Source organism: Talaromyces amestolkiae, assembly GCF_001896365.1.
Source record: "Talaromyces amestolkiae strain CIB chromosome Unknown scaffold16.1, whole genome shotgun sequence".
NCBI lineage: Eukaryota > Fungi > Ascomycota > Eurotiomycetes > Eurotiales > Trichocomaceae > Talaromyces > Talaromyces amestolkiae.
In genome coordinates this window covers 262192-275289 of record NW_024468052.1, presented here as the reverse complement: position 1 = coordinate 275289, position 13098 = coordinate 262192, and the positions used below count along the sequence as shown (strand labels likewise).

Sequence of the window (13098 nt, the reverse complement as noted above, 5' to 3'; positions counted from 1 at the left end):
ATCGATGTATTATGAATTGTAATGGGTAGAATGTGCGCCATTCGGAACAGGGTATTGAAACACCCAATCATCTACGTTAGGCACGTTTGTTAAGAAATCAAAGTTTGTAATGTTTTCCATCCAGGCAAGTTCCGTAGGCGAATTTTCAAGTGCAGCAGGTAGCTGTTGCATCGGTTCCTGAGTGACATGAGGCTGTTCTTGACATTTCCATAGCAACTTTTGTAGACCTTCGGCGATAGCGACCAGCAAATGTTGTGGATGCATATGGTGTGTGATTTCGTTCAGCGCAGCTACTGTCTGGCTCACTAACAATAATATCTTGTCAGTGTCGATGCGTATAGTGTTCGCATATCTGGTGGCCACTCTCAGCAGGAAAACAACAGCGAATGCGATCATCGTGTCAAAGTACAAGGGCAGGCCGTGAAGAAAAGATCTCATTTCATCATCGGAAACAATGACGTTAAGAATAGACATGGCCGAGAGAACGCCGGTGTTTGCAATTTCTTCTAGCTCAGGCGGTAAAGGTCGGCTCCTTTCCTGCGCCGTTGATACTCCACGAAAGGCATGTGAACAGAGGTAGAGCTTTGCAAAGTTCCAATGCATTCCAACCCCTTTCTGCGGGTAATTGCCCACGTTTCGGTTGGGCCGAAAAGTTTCGTTCCAGTCTGCGTACCAGATGTCTAATTCAATAGAATATCGACGGAGCTGTGGAACACATTGAAGTGGTATCGGAGTATCGACATCGACACCACATGTATCAAATACCTGACCGGTGATAGCCCATATTTTTACTTGGCTTATTAATCGTGTGTCATCCTCAGTCGTAAGTTCGGTTTCTAGAAATCGGGCAGCGGAGTCAACAATTAATCTCTCCCGAGACATTGGAGGTCTGCCGTAGGCGACTGAAAAGTGGTGATCGCACACGTAGACTAGGTAATATAGTCGAGCTTGCAGATATCCGTTACGGTCGCCGTTCAAAGCTCGATATATACCATGATGAAGCTTGAGGTCGGAAGCGATTCTTACAGCTGCGCCAGTTAGCATATATAGTAAGGACTGGTAGACACAGATTTACCAGTTCCAATCAGCGCCCAAGACAGCTCGTGAAGCCAGAATGCGCCGATACACAAACCTCGAACATCATCCACATTTGCTGTAGGAGAGAAAGTAACCGCCGTTGCCAAGGCTTTATATTCACAATAGCAAGGATCGTATAGATGGCCTAAAGACTGCGAGTGCAGCGCTCCAACGGTACAAATAGCAGCGGTGAGAAGGGGCGAACGTTTTCGAATGGCGTCAAGGCTGGTCAGATCGCCGAGGATCTTGTATAGAAAATGGTCAAGACGTAGGTGATAAATGTCAAATAGCGAGAGAGCTTGTCCTAGGGATAAAACTCCAACCGTAATCAAATCTGGGTACTGCGAAACCGGCATATTGCCCGATGAAGCCGTGGTTCGTATTTCTGATACGCATGACGCAGGAATTGATGCAGGTCCGCCTTGAGAATCCATCACAACCTGCCATCTCTGTGGTGGGTGTTGTGAAGATGTCGAACTCGTCGTTGGCGCATCGTTAACGGTTGCAGCTGGTACTGGCGGAGAACTCGTGGCAACTGAATGAGCCAGCCGTTGGGGTTGACTTTCCGCGGCGTCAATTCTGTTGAAGACCTGGTCCATGGATTCTTCTAAGCGCTGGATCTTCTGGGTCATGACCTCCTTCCAGCTGCCACCACACTTAGCAATTCAAGGTTCGCCGCGGGGTCTTTTGCATTCTTACGCTACATCATCTTCCAGCAACATTTGCAAGCTCCGGTTGACTGTGCAAGACAGTCCTCTCTTTCTGCATCTGGAGCATGGTACTTCGCCATCTTTCATATGACATTTTACCTTTTGCTTTCTGCAGGCTACACAAGCAGTGATCTTTCGCGATATATCTGGGATTTTTCTGTCGCCAAAGGACTCGCGGAAGGCACGAACAACCGGCGGCGGCGATGGAAATGAGTCCCCCATGATGCTTGTGTGCACATTCGAAGCTCTAGGTGTCTCTTCATCTCCTGTACTGCTCCTTCGACCTGTTGAATTTTTGTGCGGACTTGCCAATTAGTGTTCTCAATTCCATGACGGTGATAACAAAAGTATCATCCCCATAGCTTCGCTGCCAAGAACGCGCTCAGATTACAGCTCCATCATCCAATCCAATCGCTGTCGCTGTAAACGTAAGAAAAGAGAGATCAAGGAGCTCGAGAATAAGCAGAGGGACTTCGTGCCGACGTTGACGTGCCGTAAGCGTCGAGCCTGGGAGCACGTGGGGGCCGGGTGGCCTTCGAATGGCTTGCCGGGACGGGTTAGGGTTAGCCGAGTCTGGCCCTAAGTTGACAGCTCGCCCACGTGCTGCCGACCACCGCAGTACTTCTCCCCGACTGTCATTGCCGGGACATCCTGTGTCGTTGGGATGTATAGCAATCACCATGGATGGCAATGTCACGGATACATGTGCCTGGGTGTGCCTACCAAACATGAAGGCGTATATATACCTTTGGAAATCCTCACAATATGATATGATGCGGGAGTCTCAATGCCTCACAACAAGGCGTCGACACAATTCATACTCAATACTATATTCGCCCAGACCTAAACATCATCTGAAGTAATGGCCTCTTTAGGAGCCAAGTTGCGCTTTCTGGCCACAGCCGGAGTAGGCTTCTTTGCCGATGGGTATCTCAACCTCTCCATCGGTCTTGGTACGTTGTACATCAATGGATGGATATAAAGGAAACCGTGTTCTAACCATTTATCTAGTCGTCCCAATCCTCGGATACCTCTACTTCCCAGGAGGTGCCGTGTCCACTATCGATGGCGATGTGATCAAAGGTGCCCTCAGCTTGGGCATGATCGTGGGCCAAATAGCATTTGGCACGTTGGCCGATACATGGGGTCGCCATGTCATATATGGCAAGGAACTGATGTTGACATTGTTTGGGACATTTTTGGTCATCCTGTTGCCTTGGAAGAACTTCTCAGCCTCTGCCGTTACGACTTGGGTATCGGTCTTTCGTGTGGTTACGGGTATAGGCATTGGAGCCGGTAGGTGGTCTGGAACAACATTTTGGACTCCATTATAAATGCTAATAATATGAATTAGACTATCCCCTATCTTCATCCTTAGCTGCTGAAAAAAATCCATTCGGCACTCGTGCCAAACAGATCTTGACGGTCTTCTCAAACATTGGCCTGGGAAGTTTCACATCAGGCATTGTCTTGCTCATTCTGCTCAAAGCCTTTGAAAGCTCTGTTGCAGACAATCAGAGACATCTCGAATGGGTATGGCGACTGTTGCTGGGTCTTGCTATCATTCCTGCGTCCTTGACCTTGTATGCGCGTCTCACTATTGGCGAGACCGGGCCATACAAACAATGTAAGTCTTGACCTGCATATCCAAGATATTGTGTTTCTGAAGAATTCAAGCTAATTGAGCTTGATTTAGTTGTGATTGAGCGTGATGGCGAGAAGCGTGGTTTGAAACACCAGTGGCGGGATTTTCGGGCCTATTTCAGCGAGTGGAAGCATGCGAAGGTTCTGATAGCCACATCTCTCTCCTGGTTCCTTTAGTAAGTTTGGAACGTCTGATACGTTTATAATTCCACATACTTACATTCGTAGCGATATTGCATACTACGGAATCAACTTCAATCAGAGTGTAATCCTGGCCAAGATCGGCTTCGCCAAGGGCTCAACGCATTGGGAAACTCTATACAAAACCGCCGTTGGCAATATCATTGTTCAGTCAGCTGTAAGTTAGAATCATATTCTCTTTTATAGTGTACAAGACTGACTAGCTCTAGGGTTATCTGCCAGGATTCTATGTCGCCATCTTCCTTCCAGACCTCATCGGACGCCGTCAACTCCAACTCTATACTTGTGCGCTCGTCTCCGTGTTCTATGCCATCTGGGCTGGCCTCAGCACCCCATCAGCTCACACCGGTACAGCCGGGTTGATGGTCATGTTCACACTCACACAATTCACATTGAACATCGGCCCTAATGCTACGACATTCCTCATTCCTGCTGAAGTCTTTCCCACCCGTGTCCGTGGTACGGCACACGGTATCTCAGCTGCAGCGGGCAAATGCGGCGCAGTCTTGACGGCTTTTGCCTTTGGGAGTGTCGAGGATGCTATTGGGTTGAGCGGGGTGCTGGGGATTTTCTCTGGTGTGATGGCGCTGACTGCGTTGGTAACGTTGTGGATTCCAGAGACCAAGGGCCGCACTTTGGCAGAGATTGAGAATGACGTTTTGTACTCTCCGGGCTCTGCGGATCATGATAGTGGTGCCGATCAATCTCCTGTCCCGAGTGCTTACAAAGTCGATGTGCAGGCTAAAGACCAGGCGGAAGCTGTCTAGGTTTGACATGCGCATTTAATAAGTATGTGCGAATAAGATGTTTATTCCAGAGTATAGTGATTCCATATGATAGCCCATAGTAGTATCTCAAATCCGAATCTCCAATTTCTCAACGTCCACGTTGGATTTAATTCTAATTAATGAGAAAATAGGCAGACTCCGATTAAACTCTCATAATTTTCATTTCCTTCATGTCAGCAGTACAGTAATTTTGCTAAAAATGACCACTGTTAAACATATAATAATAGTCGTCACCCCGCAGAGACAAGTTGATGCCGATCGGAGCCAATTCCGAACCGAGATTTGTTCGAATTCTACTGCAATCGGCCCGGATTCAAGAACAGATTTGCATCGCCATGAACCAGTTATATTCCGCTTTGACCCTTTAAACGTACGTACTACTTACGTCCGATCATCGACGTGCGCCTGAAGGTATTGATGTCGCGCAGAAAAAAGTGCCACCTTCCTAATCAGGAAATATCGCGCCGAACAAATCGAAAGCGGCTTAGTGCGGGATGAGCAAAGCAGCGACACGATAGGTGGATAATCGCCGAGTAGGATATCCCACCAACCATAACGCGTCTTTACTTCAGATTCATAGATGCGCGACAGTTCAGATGATGAACACGATTAACCTCGATGGTGTCAGTTGAAAGGTTAGTCACTCTTTCGCCCAGAGATACTCAAATAAGAGAACTAAAAGCGACATATAAAGGGTGCTTGTAGTCACAATCGAGACCAAGCACGCGATGAAAGCAATGGCATCATACCTCGGAGGAAGTCCGACCGATCCCCCGGGCATTTTTCAATGTGAGAGCGGGGCTGGACATCGCGGGGCCCATGCTGAATGACGGAAGAAAAGGAACCGACCACGAAATATCCATGATGTATGGGTACAGTACACTGTATTACATGGACCTCATTAGCTAAGTTGTAACTAGGTAGACAGTTGTTCCTGCTGCTGGCTTGGCCAGGTGGGTAAGGTAGGTTTCCCCCCACGGCGTCTGGAAATAAATTGTCCCCAAGTTCCCCTGTATTGTCGCAATCTCATCTTTTCTCCATTTCCTCTTTTTCCCTCTCCATTGATTGCATTCTTCCATCCATAAAAACAAACGTCAAAATGTCGCTCGGAAAGACCGCTACACTCAACACTGGTGCCACCATTCCGTAAGTCGCCATTGCGGTCCAAGATGCGCGCATTACTGACATCAGTAGTCTTCGAGGATATGGTACTTGGCAGGCTGAGCCCGGCCAGGTTGGCGAGGGTGTCTACCTTGCATTGAAGGCCGGTTACCGTCACCTCGTGAGTTTGTACAACCGATGTTGATTGAGCGCTGTACTGATTGCTACTTTTCAGGATCTTGCCAAAATGTAGGCAAATAACCTTTCCATGCCTACGTAACCATGCTACAAATCTAACACTATAATCAGCTACCAAAACCAAAAAGAAGTTGGCGAGGGCATTCGCAGAGCATTCCAGGAGTTCGGCATCAAGCGTGAGGATGTTTTCATTGTAAGGCTACCACCTTTCCAATCGTTGCGCCCATATACTAACCACGTTGATCAATTATCAGACCTCCAAATTGTGGAACAGGTCCGTTCAACGTTCTACCTATCAACACGGATGGACGACACTAACGACCCATATAGCCAATTCCACCCTGATGTTGTTGAAGCCGCTTTGGACGACACTCTCCAAGAACTCGGCTTGGAATATCTCGATGTATGCCTGATCACGAGTCAGATTGTTTTCAAACACACTAATGAGTCTATATAGCTCTACCTAATCCACTGGCCAGTCGCCTTCAAGTCAAACAAGCAGATCAACAACCTCTTCCCTCTTCAAGCTGGAAACGAGAAGTTGGTCGAGATTGACGACGATATTTCCATCCTCGACACCTGGACCGGTATGTTTTCCCAACAAGTCGGCAGGGAAAGAGAATGACAGCTAATTAACATGCAATAGCCGTAACCAAGTTACCCAAGACCAAAGCTCGCGCTGTCGGTGTTTCCAACTACAGCATTGACCACGTGAGTATAACAAATGTCTACTCCAGTATTTTCTGCTAATATCTGTCGATTACTGTAGATTGAAGCCATCATCAAGGCTACCGGTGTCACTCCTTCCGTCCTCCAGATCGAGCGCCACCCTTACCTCCCCAACCCACCTTTGATTGAATACGCCAAGTCCAAGGGAATTCACATTACTGCCTACTCGGTATGATACACCCCAAAGATCGTTATACATGTTCAAAAAAAGCTTATTTTTACCAGGGTTTCGGAAATAACTCCATCGGCTGGCCTCTTATCATCACCCGCCCAGAAGTCAAGTCCGTCGCAGAGCGCGCTTCCAAGCGTACCGGCACAACCGTTACTCCTGCTCAGGTCCTGTAAGTTACTTTCCACCATATAACCAGTCACGAGCATAATACTTATCATTCATCCAGTCTCGCCTGGGCCCAGGTCGGCGGCCACAGCGTCATCCCCAAATCAGTCACCGCATCCCGCATCGTCGAAAACTTCACCGACGTCGAGCTCTCTGCCGACGAAATCGCTGAGATTGATGCTCTTGGAAAGGAGAATAAGCGCTTTAATGTTCCCGGTGTCATTAACGATCCTCTCTGGCCTGTCAACATCTTCAACACTGAGGAGGAGCTCGCGCACAAAGACTACCACCAGATTATTGTCTCTAAGTAGATGATAGCTATAGGTTGAGGCTGTGGGAGTATTCCCACGTATAATGAAAATATATCTATTAAGCTGCTTTGAATTTCACGTAATCGTGCTCGCTTGACAAGTGTCCTTTTATTGCATACATAAGTACATGGTAGAAATTTTCTTCATTGGGACACTAGAATCCTTTTTATCTGGTGCTTAAAAATGGAGGGACACCAAATGCACAAGCTTATATAGGATGGATATTAAATTCTTAAATCACACGATAGGCACGTTCTGTATATTCACAAGATCCAATCTACGAAATAAATTATTTTCATAAAGACAGGTACACCAAGAGCTATCACCGCCCTCTCGGCCCCATATCTTTCATAGCCTCCTTGCGCTTCTGCTGATCGCGGGCAATCTTCTTAAACAGAGGATGATGCTGCGTCTTCTCCTTGAGCTGCTTATTGCGTGACTTGTTGTATTCCACGTAAGCCATATCCTCGCCTCCAGCGAGGCCGCTGAGTGTAGCCGCGCTGCGTTTTGCGATTGCCTTTTTGGCGCCTGCGCGGCCGCCGCGTTGGCCACCCGAGCGCTCGGAGAAGAGGTCATCGACTACGTTCTCAACTTCGGCGGAGGTTTCGTTTTGGAGCATGACTTCCTGCAGGAGTTCGCGGCGTTCGGAAGGGGTAGCGTAGGCGAGACCCTCGAGGTTTTCGATGCCTTGAAGGTGCGTGATTACTTTAAACGCGTAACCCTGGTCCACGAGGAAGGCTTGTCGTTTGGAGGAGTAGTACATTTCATCTGTGTCTTTGGAGACAAGAGAATAAAAAAAAGCGTTGAAGCCTTCGTCGTTACGACGCTTGGCTCGTAGGATGCGGCCTAGTCGCTGTGCTTCTTGACGGCGGGAACCGTAGTGCGATGAGATTTGGATCAGGCATGTGGCTTCGGGGAGATCGAGCGAAGTATCTCCGATCTTGGACAAGAAAATAGTATTGACTTGTTCATTATGTTGAAAGTTCTCCAAGATACGCATGCGTTCGTTTTGCGGAGTTCCACCGTAGATATAAGCTTTGCCTAATTTGAGAGCATATCGTTGCAAAGCGTAGACGTTATCGGAGAACACGATAATTTTGTCACCGCGCTTTTCGTGATAATCAATCAAGAACTGGCAAGCTTGAAACTTTCGTGGGTTCATGATATACAAAAGAGCTGCTTTACGCGAGCTCTCTCGCATGTACTCCGAGTAGAATTCAGTGGTCATCGGACACCACACTTCGGCACACTGAACCTTGGCGATATGGCCCTGTTCAGCCAACTCCATCCAATTTGCTTCGTAAAGCTTGGGACCGATCAAGAAGTTCAAATCTTTAATCTTGTCATCCTCTCGAAGAAGTGTCGCAGTCAATCCTAGTTTGGCCTGACATGCGATGCTCGATGTGACTTTTCTGAACATAGAGGCCGGAACGACGTGCACTTCGTCAAGAATCATTAAACCCCACTCTCGTTGGGTCAGCCAATCCATCATTTTTTGTGCATCATGCGATCGGGCTCTAGTTTGAGAAACCATGGAATATGTCGAGACAATAATACCAGTTGACCGCTTGAACTTCTCTTTATTATCGGATGTGAAAATGGCAATGTCACCAGGGTCGATGTTTGACCATCGTATAAACTCATTTCGCCACTGGACGACAGACATGGAGCTGGTGCATAGTACAATAACACCTTTTTTGATGGTGCATGCTGCGGTAATACCGACAAGCGTCTTGCCGGCACCACAGGGAAGAACGATAATACCACTCTTGGCTCGGCCGTTACCGAACATCTTACTCAGACTCTTCTCTTGATAGCTTCGAATCTGAGCATTTGGCTTCAAGTCAATATCCAACGTGGGATTATCCCTGTCGTTTCGAAAGTCGTATTCCTCGAGGGCCGGACAGCCCATTGCCTGGCATCGCGCTTTGACAGATTCGACGTCGTCGTTGGGGATTTGAAAACTGTGGACTTGTGCATCATCGTCGTCGTCATCTTCGTCACGGATAGTAGCCAAGAAGTCATCCTCTTTGTTGGTAGCGTTCGCCCCATTCGCTTCGCCGGAACCTTGATTTGCTTGTGCGMCGCCAGCCGCATCTTTAGTACCAGGAATGACAAGGCCTGCCATTTTTGGTGCAGCCTGCTGGATAATGCCCTCTGAGCCTTGAACTCGCTTTGTTCCGATCACGTCGTCTTGGAGTAGCATTTGTAGCATCGCAGGATCTGTACTTTCCACATAGTATTTATTGTTATTGAGAACGAGCTTGATTTTTCCGTAAGACTTTGTAAAATCAACGATAAAAGATCGAATCGCATCTGGGATCGGTGTCTTGGAAAGTCTGTCCAAAAAATGGATAATATCTTTTGGTTCCAAGCCAACTGACACCGCAGCATACAGACTATTTCCAGTAAGTCGGTACTCGTGCAAATGCACCGGTCGAGACAACGGTTCCGCGATGGTCGTCAAGAAATCAGCAGCCTGCGACGCAAGAGGTGAGAAACTCTCGAGCGTAATTGTGCCTTTAAGAGGCTCGATCCACAACGGTCGGTTCGCATGATCCGGTTTCAGCGGCAGTGATGAGAAATCCTTGTAGCCATAATGTGGATCACTTCTGTCTATCACCGCTTTCTTATCCCTGCTGAAGGACTCAAGCGAGAACTTTTGGACTAGTTGTGCTGTGCGTTCCTCTTTCTCATCGTACTCGGAATACTCATCGCTGCTGTCGAAGCTCTGCGGTGTATCGGGCACGGGAGTCGCTCTTTTTGAGGCTCGCGCTGAGGCAGTTTCAGTTGCTTTGCGTTTTGGGGCCATGGTGACCGTTGTGGCGAAGATATCAAGAATAACGTGGTCTACCGTAGCGTAGCACTGCGRGGGCGCTCTMAAGCCATAAAAATGTGGTCTTTAACGACGGCAGTCGGATCCCAGCATATCCTAGATGCAAATGTGAGCTACCAGGATGACCGCGCTGCGAGATGAGGGATGAAGAACAGAAGAGATGGAGAAGATGTCGTCGTTGATGAAGTAGGCATCAGCGGTCTTGGCACTCACCTGCTTGGTAAGCAATCAACGAATCAGAGGCTAGCATTCATTCCGGTCGTGCTGCGTAATTCCGATCGACGTTTAGGGTTAGCTAGCAGCTGCTAGCAGAGCCGTTTGGACGTCCGAGCTCTCAGAACTTACTCACTTATCCTCGGTGTCAATTTTCGCGATACAGGCCAACACATCCTTCACAAAGCAGAATGAATACGGTAAGCCCGCTATGTGCTGTCAAATGTTCATCTAAAACCAAGCAGAAGCTGATAGACCCTTCAGATAAGATCAACTTGGTAAGCCGACAAGATTCCGTCCGATATTTGCCTTGACTGCTGACAGCAATTGCTCTCGAAAGGTATGGATGGGGTGTGCTCTGCGTTGGTGAGTGAATTCCTCATATAGCACCGATCCACAAGATAATCACTCTAACGTTGCATACTCTCCAGCCGGCGGAGGAGCCTACTACTTCGCCAAAAAGTCCGTCAACGCCGACCGCGCAGCCCGCTATGAAGCCGACATGGTTCGCAAAGCCCAACTAGCTGCAATTGAAGCCGAAGATCGTCGACGAGCTACCTCATCCACGCTGCCGCAGGAAACGCGGAAACCTACAGACGACCCGTCCTTGCAGCGTGCGAGCGCCAGTGCCGTCTCATACACCGCGAGAGATGATGTAGCTTCACCCAGCAGAGAAGCAGGTCAAGATCCGGTACCGACTCGACATGAACCAGAAACTGATGCTGAGGGATTACTGGAGAAGTCGAAATATGAACCTACGCAGCCGTTCCGGCCGCCGCGGGGGAACAGATTTAGTTGAGCTGGCTTGATTCGTTTTTTGTATGTTATATGTATTATAGATTGGAAAGTGAACCCTTTGAGGCTGTCCGGTAACGGGGGCTAACTGAATTTGGCCTTATTAAGTCATTGTGCTTGCCTACGTAGGGCCAATTCATTTAGCATCAATAGTTACTCATCCTGCGGTAAGCTTGTTTGGTAAACAATTCAATAGCGAATAATCTCAACTCTGGACCAACTATTCACATGCAATCTGAAATCAAAACAGCAAGCCCCATGTCAAAACGCCAACCGTGCCTATAGATGATCCCCCTGGTATGCAAATGTAAAGGTACGAAAAACAAAAAAAAAAAGCCAAATACAATGAGCGGTAGATGTGTCCCGTTGGTGAACGTTGTCATAGCAAACGTTCCTGGTTCATGCAAGCAATTAGGCTCTTAGTGCCGTGACGCCGTGATTTTGCCTGTAGACTCTGTGTCGGATCAAGATGGGATGGGTATTGTATGGTATTCTGAGAGCGAAAAGGGTCGGGTATAACGTCGTAATAAAGTAATGAAATGGCGAACGATGCCAAGTTGGTTTATCGTGCATGGAAGCAAAGTGGTGGAAGGGAGCGCTCTCTGAGGGGTTATCAGTAACTATGATTGGAGCGCAAGACGGACTATAGAAGTGGGTTACTCACTTATGAGGATAGCCAGTATTCTTCTCTCGAGAACTTTCTAATGCTGGAGGAACAAACGGCAATACGACCATGGAAACCAGACATGACGAGGCCACAAAGCGAGATGTGCGAGTATCAGGTCGAGGACGGTGGGCTGAGAAATGGCGCACTGAACTGCGGAGTCCTGAGGCGGTGATTGCGACGGCCATGATGTTGTGACTTTGGAGATTTGTTGTACACAGATTCGACGAGACTCTTGTTCTTTCGGATGTATTCAAAGCGAGGTTTCTTATTAAAAGGTACTGGTAGTGACTGTAGCAAATAATCGAAGTCAAGAGTTAAAGGGCCATCAGCAGGCACAGCACTTAATAAGAAAGTAATAAAGCCAGGCACCTTGTTGACTCGCTGCGGGGCCGAACGCTCCGTGGAGCATGGCGTCCAATCAACGCTTGCCTATTACCAATGACTAGTCTGCCGACTGCCGCTTCAGCCTTGCCTGTGGTCACGCCATTTGCCTCCTTGATTCAGATAAAAGTCTCATGGTCATCAGGCTCATAATCATTTCTAGCCAACTACATGTAGGTCTCTGCCTTACCATAGTACATGTCTTTTAGTTGATCTCTATCAAGATGCACTTTGCTCAGTGGACAATCACCGACACTTGCCCAAGGCTGCTATCGATAAGGCTAGCGCATGTGGGGAGACTGCGCTCTTCTTGCCGAAGCGTCGGCCCCGAGAAATAAATGGTACGTACTGAACTCAGTCAACAAGTGATCGGAAGAGTGTTTTCCCTAGTACATAATCTTGCATTTAGTGCCCTACACTTGATGGTATCAAGTAATCACAAAAGAGACCTCAACAATTTAGACATTCTTTCTACGAGCAAATTTGAACCATGTGACAAACACGGATTCTTAGCCTCCGTGGTCTCACAGTCTCATACAACGACCCGACTATTCGCGGATTAGGGCCAGCCCGTCTTTAACCGTCACCACGCGATCCCCCACCTCAGCCGATGAGCCCCATCTAGTAGTTTGACATCCGTGGTGTCTGACAGTCATGGGGAGGAAATTGTTGCCCAATCTTAACTTATTTTCCCTAAATGGATGACTGAATGCTTCTTTGGCTGGTGTGCGTTGTCGTGGATCTAATCGATAATTTAATTCCTGCATACGTCATCAGCGACATTGGCCATATCGAAAATCGTCGCTCCGAGTATTACTCCACGGAGTGACTTTTCGGAGCCCCGAGCCCCACCACCTGACGGTTGACTTCTTCGTTGTAAACGTAGGCCGTGAGTCCGTTTTTGTCTTCCCTTTCCCTCAAGAAAGAGACTTGGCGTTAGGGACGGGTTATGCGAGAGAAAGCGCCTTGAGCTTCAAAGKCCCGTGTAGTTCGTCATCCAACCCTAAAACCGCTTCGGGACCACCTACCCATATAGGGAGATCATGACTATATAGCTCAGCAATAGACCGGATTCAGGATTTGCTTCCTCGTCTCGACCGATGCACTCTT

At 48.0% G+C, this 13098-nt stretch overlaps 5 protein-coding genes across 5 annotated transcripts; 3 read left to right on the top strand and 2 right to left on the bottom strand.

Moving 5' to 3' along the window:
* Window positions 1-9: 9 nt before the first annotated feature.
* On the bottom strand, window positions 10-2009 carry BHQ10_007624 (uncharacterized protein; the record flags this gene model as incomplete). The annotated part of the gene is made up of 3 exons (XM_040880340.1): window positions 10-1028; window positions 1076-1733; window positions 1887-2009. The coding sequence occupies 3 exons, from the start codon at window positions 2007-2009 to the stop codon at window positions 10-12; spliced, it is 1800 nt and encodes a 599-aa protein (XP_040736127.1).
* A 640-nt stretch (window positions 2010-2649) lies between these two features.
* BHQ10_007623 (uncharacterized protein) lies at window positions 2650-4399 on the top strand (the record flags this gene model as incomplete). The annotated part of the gene is made up of 6 exons (XM_040880339.1): window positions 2650-2740; window positions 2799-3083; window positions 3142-3414; window positions 3484-3607; window positions 3660-3789; window positions 3842-4399. The coding sequence occupies 6 exons, from the start codon at window positions 2650-2652 to the stop codon at window positions 4397-4399; spliced, it is 1461 nt and encodes a 486-aa protein (XP_040736126.1).
* A 1120-nt stretch (window positions 4400-5519) lies between these two features.
* On the top strand, window positions 5520-7096 carry BHQ10_007622 (uncharacterized protein; the record flags this gene model as incomplete). The annotated part of the gene is made up of 11 exons (XM_040880338.1): window positions 5520-5566; window positions 5615-5702; window positions 5757-5770; window positions 5831-5912; window positions 5974-5993; window positions 6050-6122; window positions 6177-6306; window positions 6366-6430; window positions 6489-6617; window positions 6674-6789; window positions 6847-7096. 11 exons carry the CDS (start codon window positions 5520-5522, stop codon window positions 7094-7096), a joined length of 1014 nt encoding a protein of 337 aa, XP_040736125.1.
* A 322-nt stretch (window positions 7097-7418) lies between these two features.
* BHQ10_007621 (uncharacterized protein) lies at window positions 7419-9908 on the bottom strand (the record flags this gene model as incomplete). Its single annotated transcript, XM_040880337.1, has 1 exon — window positions 7419-9908. One exon carries the CDS (start codon window positions 9906-9908, stop codon window positions 7419-7421), a length of 2490 nt encoding a protein of 829 aa, XP_040736124.1.
* A 428-nt stretch (window positions 9909-10336) lies between these two features.
* On the top strand, window positions 10337-10944 carry BHQ10_007620 (uncharacterized protein; the record flags this gene model as incomplete). The annotated part of the gene is made up of 4 exons (XM_040880336.1): window positions 10337-10345; window positions 10410-10423; window positions 10486-10511; window positions 10577-10944. The coding sequence occupies 4 exons, from the start codon at window positions 10337-10339 to the stop codon at window positions 10942-10944; spliced, it is 417 nt and encodes a 138-aa protein (XP_040736123.1).
* Window positions 10945-13098: the final 2154 nt, after the last annotated feature.